This window comes from Suricata suricatta, chromosome 17, assembly GCF_006229205.1.
Source record: "Suricata suricatta isolate VVHF042 chromosome 17, meerkat_22Aug2017_6uvM2_HiC, whole genome shotgun sequence".
Classification (NCBI taxonomy): Eukaryota; Metazoa; Chordata; class Mammalia; order Carnivora; family Herpestidae; genus Suricata; species Suricata suricatta.
The window spans coordinates 537,483-547,150 of record NC_043716.1 but is presented as its reverse complement, the minus strand read 5'-3'; the positions used below and the strand labels follow the sequence as shown (position 1 = coordinate 547,150).

At 58.1% G+C, this 9,668-nt stretch overlaps 1 protein-coding gene across 1 annotated transcript in view; it reads right to left on the bottom strand.

The window, feature by feature from the left end:
• MED31 (mediator complex subunit 31) overlaps nt 1-6,524 on the bottom strand; it is an 11,995-nt gene extending 5,471 nt beyond the window's left edge. Inside the window, exons 1-2 of the mRNA XM_029928764.1 lie at nt 6,381-6,524; nt 1,273-1,288 (exon numbers count right to left, since the gene is read on the bottom strand). Of these exons, the coding sequence (XP_029784624.1) occupies nt 1,273-1,288; nt 6,381-6,524 (160 nt within the window). The remainder of the gene's footprint in view (nt 1-1,272; nt 1,289-6,380) is intronic.
• Nucleotides 6,525-9,668: the final 3,144 nt, after the last annotated feature.

Here is a 9,668-nt window from a genome sequence, read left to right as displayed (position 1 = left end):
GCCCACTGCCCCAGCGCAGGCTCCGCCCCCGGCGCGCGCAGGCCCCTCCTCCGGCTCCTCGCAGGCCCCGCCCACGCCCCGCCCACCGGCCCGGCGCAGCCAGCGGCCTCAGGCGTGCTCTGAGGGTCAGACGGTGAGCTAGAGGAGACACGGCCTGCAGGGACGTGCTTTTAGAGGCAGAGCTGACACGCCTGACGGACATGGGAGGTGAGGGAGAGGAACAGGAGAACCAAGAATGACTCGAGCGGTTCGGTGCACGGTGGTGCCAGTTACCAGGATGAGGGTCACTAGGGGAGACAGGTTTGGGAGGAAAGCCAGTTGCGGTGTGGCATGTTGAGTTTGAGCTGACCCTAAAATACCCAGGTGGATGGGGTGCCAGGGTGGCTCAGTCGGTTAAGCTTCTGGCTTCGGCTCAGGCCATGACCTCATGGTTCGTGTGTTCGAGCCCTGCATCGGGCTCTGTGCTGACAGCTCAGAACCTGGAGCCTCCTTTGGATTCTGTGTCTCCCTCTCTCTCTCTGACCCTCCCCTGCTTGTGCTGTCTCTATCTCTCAAAAATAAATTTAAAAACACAAACACAAAATTTTTTAATACCTGGGTGGAGATGCAGAGGGGCGCGAGGTGCAGGAGGCTGGCTACCATGACATGAGGGTCGGAAGTACAAAATGAGAACATGGATGGCATGAAAGCCACGTGACTGACCAGCTTGCCCTGCTCGTTTTATGCCCCATGAATGAATTTGAGAGTACCAGCTGGCTGAACACCCCCTCCCCTCTCTCAGCCCCACAGGGACCTGCCTAATTTTTTCCTTTTCCCAGAGCCTCCTGGTGGCCACTAATAAGGGAGAAAGTTTGCACTAAACTGGCAGACAAATCTTGACTCTCACAAGCAGCTGCTCCTGAGAAGGTCTTAAAGGTTCATGTCTTTGGGGGTTTTGACGCGGTATTAACCTACCATCCTCACCTCATGGGAAGGCGAAGAACTTGTGAACTGGTAACAGTGGTTCTCAGCTGGGGGCACTCTTGCCCCACACGGGACACTGGGCAGTGTCTACAGATATTTTTGTCACAATGTTGGGGGTTGGATGCTTCTGGAATCTAGCAGGTGGAGCCCAGGGGTGCCGATAACTGTCCTACAATGTGCAGGACCCCACCCCACTCCCGACGACAAAGAATCGCTCAGCCCAAAATGCCAACAGTGCCAAGGCTGAAAATTCTGAAGATTCTAGCAGCTTAAAGGGCTAGAGCATGGCCCGTTGGGGGAAGCACCCACCTGGCCGCAGGATTTGCTGCAGGAGAGGGTTAGCGGCAGTGACGGAGGACAGGGGGAGATGCTGATTTTGGGGAGACCTTCCCTGCCTGCTGCCCATGACTCCACGGATATTTACCCCTGGAGGGAAGGCGGGTGGCCATCTAGCAGGGTGTAGTGACGTTGATTCTGCAGGACCTCACGGTGGGGTCGGGCACTGGCCACTGCCAGGCACTGGGCTAAGTCAGTCCCCACACCACGTCATCTAATTAGGGGGCAGTGGCCTGGGCTGCCCAGTGGAATGGGGGCTCGTGCCAGGGGGGATGGTAGAAAACCCCAGAGGCTATGCTAAAGCTTCTGACTCATGAAACTGCTGCTGAAAACTAATAATTACTTTGGGATTTAGTCTTTGGTGAGTTGATGAGTTCTTTTTAGCACGACAGGCCGTGTGCATTATATACAAACACTCTCTTAATCAGTGATTTAAAAAATTAACTTATTTATTTTAATGTTTATTTTGAGAGAGAGAGAGAGAGATAGTACACTAATAGGGGAGGGTAGAGAGAGAATCCCAAGTTGACAGTGCAGAACCCGGTGCGGGGCTCTAACTCACGAACTGCAAGATCATGACCTGAGCCGAAATCAAGAGTTAGACACTCAAGTGACTGAGCCACCCACACGCTCCAATCAGTGTTTTTTTGTATTATTTTTAATTTTTTGTTTAAAAATTTTTTAAATGTTCATTTATTTTTGAGAGACTGAGAGAGAGCGTAAGTGGGGGAGGAGCAGAGGGGGGAGACACAGAATCTGAAGCAGGCTCCAGTCTCTGAGCTGTCAGCACAGAGCCCGATGCAGGACTCAAACTTGTGAACCATGAGATCGAGACCTGAGCCAAAGTCAGGGGCTGAACCGACTGAGCCACCCAGGTGCCCCAGAAATCAGTATTTTTTTTAAAGAATAAAGTTGCTTTTCTCTAACAATGTTCCTTATTAACATTTTTATTACAAAGGTGATATGTGTTACATGAAATGAATGAAGATAAATCAGTAATGTGTAAAGAAAAATTTAATAATTTGTCATCACTTGCATCCCCCGGAAATATCCTTCCAGACCTTTCTGCATCCACTGCTTTCTGCATCCACCCTGAAGACTAGTTGGAAGGTTACTGGAAAAGACAAAGACTTGATTTCCAGATGACTGTTTCTCTTCAAAGGACAGAGGTTCTGAGCTTCCTTCTTTCTGTTACACTCATGCCATATAAAAGGGTTTTATGTGGGTTCATCCTCCCCAATTTCACTGTCCATGTTTCAAAGCTGAGATCCAGAGAGGCGTACGTGCACGGAGCGAGACAGTGTCCCAAACAAGACAAGACTTATGCAGGAAAAGGAGGCCGGAGGTCGGCTGGCTGGCACGTGCACTGCTTTACACATGCGGGTCCACAGCTTCAAAGTGACCCCACTCGCTGGGGCGCCTGGTCCGTTCAGCCAGTTAAGCATCTGACCCTTGATCTTGACTCACGTCACGATCTCACAGTTTGTCTCAGAAGTTCAAGTCCCGCATCGGGCTCTGTGCCCACAGTGCAGAGCCTGCTTGGGATTCTCCCTTCCTCTCCCTCGGCCCCTCCCCTGCTCACTCTCCCTCTATCTCTCTCCCTCCCTCCCTCTCTCTCTCTCTCTCTCTCTCTCTCTCTCTCCCTCCCCCTCCCTCCCTCTCTCTCTCTCTCTCAAAACTAATTACACTTAAAAATATAAAATAAAATAAAATGGGCCCTCGTGTTCAGGAAAGTTTCTGTCGTGTGCCCTGTCTGCTCCCCCCTCCCCCACACCGTGTGCTCTGGGAAGCGCCGCGGAGCTCGGTGCTTCTGTGCCCATGAGTGCTGTGAGGCTGCCCCTGACGAGCACAGGAAGCAGGGAGCAGCCCTCCCCGCTGCCAAGAACGCCCTCCGTTAAGGCCTCCATCTACTAATCCCTTGCATTTATCGAGCTAAGTAATCGCGTGACCTGTCTGTGGTTCTCACCAACCAGGGCAGTTTGGAAAACAAAGTCAGAACAAGTCAGCACCTGTCAACCCTCCTACCCCCATCGGTTGACATGTAAGTGGCTCAGGAAGGTCAGTGCTGGGTAGCCGCTGAGGGCCGGTGCTGGAGGCTTGGAGAAATGCACGTGACAGGGCAGGGGAGCCGTGGGGGGGCCGGCGAGGCTTCTGGGCTGTGCTCCCGGCACCCGGCCCTCGAACCGTGGCCCAGCTTCCAGCGGCTTCCACGCCCTGCAGCCCGGAGAACGGCTGCACTGTGTATCCCCCGCCCATGACCCCCAGCACAGTCTATCTTCAGGGTGTAGATGCAAAGGCCGGAGTCCCAGGAGCCAGAGGCTGTGTGGCCAGGCGCACTCCGACCGCCACTCCCCGCCTGCCAGGGCCGTTTCTTTTCATAGCCAAGTGGAGGGGGGCGCGATGCCCCAAAGCTGAAGGTGCAGGGAGCACCGCGCACAAGACTAAAACCAGAGACACACAGGAGCAACGTTTATACGGGGGCCTCCGGACGCTCGCGTTCCCAGGAGACTGTCAACAGCTCATTACGCCCCCGAAGGTGTTATTAGGTTCAGAAGCGTCATCGTGTCTGCTCCATAAATTGGCCCTTTATGGTTACGAAATGGCCGTTAGATGCGTGGCACGCGGCACGGGTGCCTTGGCGGGTTCGCCCCCGTCTGCCGCCTCCATGCTGTCCTGTATGTCACAGCCCCCGCAGTTCGTGGCGGGTGTATTTGATGACGTTTTCTAGAAATGTCAATAACAGCTTCTGAAGGTTCTATTCATTCACTCACAGCGCCAGGGAGGCCGGAGCCCCGTCCCTTCGTGTGGATGCGGAGCGCCTCCCTCAGCTCGCGCCCCCTTCCTCCTGCCGAAGCCCTTCCTCAGCCCTTCCCTCCGGCGCAGGCTCACCGGTGTCCTGTGTCCGGCAAAGTTGTGAGTCCGTCCTCCTGTCTGAAATATATTCTTTCCTGGACAAAGAATCCTTACTTTCTTTTTCTCTCCATATGTTAAAAGTGTTATTCTAGTGCCTTTTTAAAAAATTTTTAAAGCATTTATTCATTTTTGAGAGACACAGTGTGCTCAGGGGAAGGGCTCAGAGAGAGGGAGACACAGAATCGGAAGCAGGCTCCAGGCTCCGAGCTGTCAGCACAGAGCCTGACATGGGGCTCGAACCCCAGAGCTGTGAGATCATGACCTGAGCTGAAGTCAGACGCTTAACTGACTGAGCCCCCAGGGACCCCCATCGTCTTCCTGTTTCTTACACGCGGTTCATTGAGTGTTTGGATCTGCGGTTGAAAGCTGGGAAGTGGGCACCCAGCACACTACACTCCCGAAGAAAATCTGGGACTATGACACCAGCTCTGTGGATCTGCGTTCTTCTCATTAACGAAGGGGACTCAGAAAAGTGTGGAATCCACCCGAGTGTTCACTGGCGGCAAAGGTGAGAGGGCCTGCGGGGTTTCGTGTGCCGTCACCGTGTCCGACATGTTCACACTGGGACTCACTGCCCACCCAGGGGAGGAAAGCGCGGACCTGAGGGCTCCTCCCGCTACAGAGCCCCTGGGCGTCCGCCACCGGCTTAGCATCTGCACCAGGAGAGACGTGGGCAGCAGCGGTCAGGCCGTCAGGACAGCAGGGACTCCAGTGTCTGGCCCTGGGTGACCCCTTCGGAGAGCCGGCCAGTCCCCCCCCCCCACCCCCCGCCCCGGGCCCCTTCCCGCTCTCTACCCAGGGGATGGTCCTGGCATTGAGGCTTGGGCCCTGGCCTGTCAGCTCGGAAAAGCCCCGGGTCCTGCTGGTGCAGAATTTACGTCTCCCACCGTCTCTGTCCTCTCTGCTGGCCCATCTCCAAAGTGCTGCCGGAGGTGTGTTTCTGGAACATTCCACCCTCCCTTCCCAGGCCCTCACATCCTGTGGCCGCCGTCCGGGCACCGTGCTCCCGCCACACCCTGCCCATGCTCACTGGCTGCCAGCCCCGTGCTCTGCGCCCCGGGGCTCCACGCCGCCACCCAGAGCCACCACAGGCCCGGCGTCCTGTGAGGAGGGCCTGTCCCTTGTCCTCATCCGACCCCGCGGGCGCTGTGGGTGGCAGTGACGCGGACCTGCCTGCAGGCAGCGCGGAGGCTCCAGTCTCGAGGCCTCGTGCTCACGGCAGGAGCCTGGTGGAGATGCGGGACCCCGGGCATGAGCCCCCCAGGCCAGCACCACGACCGGGCAGGCTCCCCGCCGCCTCTGCGGGGTCCCCCCGTCCCCTCCCGAGCCCCAGCGTGTACGGGATCCCCACGCAGTGTGTGGTCTGTGCTGGTGGCCAGGAGCGCTGGACGGTTCAGGCTCAGGCCTGTGCCTGCTGCCGGGAAGGCCAGGAGGGCTCGGTGTGTGACGAAGGGCCGTCGCCCCGTGACGCCGCAGCCGGCGCCCGGACCTGCGCTGACTACTCAGATCTTGCAAACAGCAAGGCGCTCAGAGCCTCAAAACCACCCCGTCCCTTTCCTTGACCCGACACCCAGCTCCACCACGTCTGCTCTGGTTTGGCGCCTGGAGGTGTGACCTCGGAACAACTTAGCGGGCATCACCGGACTCCGTGGGGCCACCGGTGAGCTGGCCGGAGGGCGGCTGGGCCGGCACCGCGTCCCCACCAGCCTGAGGTCTGCGGCCTCACGGTCAGGGAGCCCCAGACAGGGCGCGGCAGGGCGGGCCCCGGCGAGCACAGGGGGGTCTGTGTGGCCTGCGGGCAGTCACAGACCACGGTCACCGGCCGAGGTGCGGCTGCCTGACGTAATTATTGATTGTCACGTGCAGAGGGTTGCATTTTCGGCTTGTTTGCATGTACGCCCGGGATCCTGAAACGTCAGTCTTCAGAGCCCCCTGTTTTTAACACCGCTCACGGCAGCCGCGTGTAGCACGTCGGACGGAAGGGGCGTCCCTGGGTCACCAGCTCTTACGGACAAGTCGGTCGTTTTTCCGGTTGAAGTCTGTGCTTCCCACGCGTTCCCGGCCGTGGGATGCCCGCGGAAGAAGGACGGACGCTCCGGAGCCCCGGCGACAAGCACAGCCCGACGAGGCGGTGCTGACAAGTCCCGGGAATCTGTTCGTAGGCGTACCTGGTCCTGCCGCCGTCTGGACAGCGCGACGTGACACCGCCTCCTCAGCAGGCACTGACCTCGGAGGGGCGTCGTGGGCACAGCGGGCCGCTGCCCGGGGGTGAGGCAAGCCTGCACTCCGTCCTCGCCCTGGGCCGGGGGCATCTTCCCAGTCCCAGGCTCTGCGCCCCTCCATCCGTCCTGCTCCACCTCCCGCGAAGGCCTGTCTGTCTGTCTGTCTGTCTGAGCCTTCCGGCTGCTGAATCCTGTCTCCAGCTGCTAACTGGGCAGGCACGTGTCTGGTTCGTAGAAGTCCCAGGCAAGCTGCCACCTAGACCCGGACACTGGCCACTGGCCTCTGTGACCTCCCCTCCTCTCCCCTCTGCAGGTGGCCTCATCTGGGCTGACCTACCGAGAAGTGGCAGGGGGTGACCCTCGCCAGGGAGGTGCTGGGGGCTCCCCACTCTGGTGACAGCTGGCCAGGTGGGCCTGCATGTCCCGGCAGCTGGGGATGTGTGGTCTAGCGGGGCGGGGAGCAGGGTCCCCAAAGCCCAGAGGTGTGGACAGCAGCGGCCCCTTGCCTACCGGGCAGGGGGAGCTCATGTCTCAGGCAGAAAGCCCGCTTGGCCCCAGGGGCGTGGGGGCCACAGGCACTCCGTGGTACGGCAGGGACAGAGTGGCGTTCGTGGCTGCCCCACTTCAACGGCTTTGATGTTTCTTGGGCGTGTGGCAAGATTTTAGAAAGACCACTAATCCACGCAGACGCATTCGGTGAAGCCCCACAGTTGGCGCGTCGTCGAGTCCAGGCGTCGGATCCACTGCAGCCTGTCGCTGAAGCAAGAGGAGCCCCGGTCTCTGCAGCCGCCCCACCGACCCCAAAGGGGACCTGGACACCGTCCTCCCCACCCGTTGTATTTACGTTTTTAACGCTCAGCTCTTTTACCAGATATAAAGCATTTGGACTGTGAAGAAAACAACACAAGCAAAATCCGAGCCTACAAATTCGCCAACGCTCACCACTATCATAGTTCCACACCACCTTTCCTTCCCGGGGTCGTGCGCACGTCTGTGTCCTCGCCGAGGTTGGACAGCAGACGTGATTTCGTGTTTGCCTTATTCACTTTCTGTTGTGGGCACCTGCCGCCCAGAGAGATGCGCGTGAGCACGTGGTGCTCAGAGGGAGCACACCCTGAACCCTCACTGCCCCCCGGGTGTCGTGCCTTCCTGTCTTCAGTCTTTCAGGAGTATGAAAATACACCGCAGGGAACCTATTTTGACAACGAATCTTTGTTCCCAATTTACTTCCCTTAGGCTGGATTCCTCCCCACAGGAATACATGTGCATCTCTATTTTTTCTTTCCAGGAAGGTGGTACTGATGCACACCCAGCCCTGTGCACACAGCGACACCAGGGAAAATGACATCAGGACACAGTAACTGACTTGAAAGGTGCTGTGTCTACTGCCTCCTTCGAGTGGGTGAGCGGAGGCTTGGGGAGGGAGACGGGCACGTCCCTGGCGGCCCTGGGGTCGCCCCAGAGGTGCGCCAGCCTCCTCCCAGCGACGGAGCTGAGCCCACACATCAATTACCTCCTGGGACTCACACACAGCTGGGCAGGTGCGCGGCCGGAGTCTGAGCCCACGCATGGGCCACAGGCAGTAGGTAACGTTCGGGGTCTGGGGAGGCCTCCCTGGGCCCTTCTCCCTGAGCGAGGGCCATTTTTATCCGGTACACGTCAGGCAAAACCTTTGCCAACTGCCAAAGGGTCCACTTCAAGTCTAGCAAATAAGAGAGAGGATGGTGTGGATTACGTTATATTTAAAACAAGCCCACACAATGCCTGTAATTTTTCATTCTGACTCCATGATTATAGCCCACGACTGGCCAGATCATAGTCATCCCCACACCGACCTGCCGTTGGGACACATCGAATTAAAGGCTTTGCTGCAACGCGAGATTCTATTTTGAATGCCGAGCACCGGCAGGTAGCAGGACTCTCACAGGGCCGGTCTTGTTAGAGCCTCTCCAGCGGCCCGTGCGAAGGCCGAGTCAGCACCAGCCTCGCTCGCGACCGCAGAGCTGCGGCCCGGGGTCTGCTGGGCTGGGGGGCGCCCGCCGCGGGCAGGGTGGGCTCAGCCTCTGCCCTCCGGAAGGTTCCTGAATGTGCTCTGCCCCTGACCCTCATCTCAAGGCCAGATAAGCCAAGCCCTGGCCACTGAGGACAGTTGTCACCCCAATGTCTGTCCCACTGGGGACAGATAGGCTGACATTGCCCAAAGGGGCCCCGTTCAGAAAAGAGAAAAAAAAATCAAAGCAGTAGGAAAGGACCAGACCTGTCCCAGGCCCCCCAGGGAACAGTTTTCAGCCCCGCAAAGACACCCATGAGGGAGCGGGAGTGGGACTGGGCCCCTGCAGCTGCACAGCCCTCCGCCACAAGGCTCGCACACCGTCCTGCGTCCTGCGTCCTGTGTCCCGCGTCCCGCGTCCCGTGCTGGCCGACCGAAGGCCCTTCCTGCACACCCTCGTCACTCAGTCGCCCCTGCCAGGCAGGCACAACTGGTGTTATCATAATCCACTTGAGGCACAGGTGGTGGAGCCCAGAGAGACATGCGGGGCTAGAGGTCCCCAAGTTCTTTTTTTTTGTTTTTTTTAAATTTTTTTAATGTTTTATTTATTTTTGATAGAGAGAGACAGAATATGAGAGGGGGAGGGTCAGAGAGAGAGGGAGACACAGAACCGGAAGCAGGCTCCAGGCTCTGAGCTAGCTGTCAGCACAGAGCCTGACGCGGGGCTCGAACCCACAAACGTGAGATCTGACCTGAGCCGAAGCCGGAGGCTTAACCGACTGAGCCACCCAGGCGCTCCACCAAGTTCTTACGAGAAGGAGGGGGCACTGGAAGCCAGTGGTCCGAGCGCCCCCAGGCCACATTGCTCGTACACGGGCAGCTGGCCTGAAACCACAGTCCTCCTCCGGGCTGCCCCTTGGTGGGCCTAAGCCCAGTGTCAGTACCTGCCCTCAGTGCACCTGTTGCGGCTGGCCTGCCCTGGCCCCGCCCTGGCCCCGCCCACCGCTTCTGTCCCCGCCCCAGGAGGAGCCCCCTGTTGGATGGATGGCCCCCTTCTGGTGCCTTTGACTCATGTCCTGTCTATTGTGACCTGTGCCCTTGTCACAGTTCATGTGTCTCTACCATAATCCTCAGGCCAGGGTCTGCGTCTGTCTCTGTGTCACTAGTTTGATATCTGGCACATAGCAGGTGCTTACTGTTTGTTAAAAACAAAGAAAGAAGAAAGGAAAATCTGCAAAAGTAAT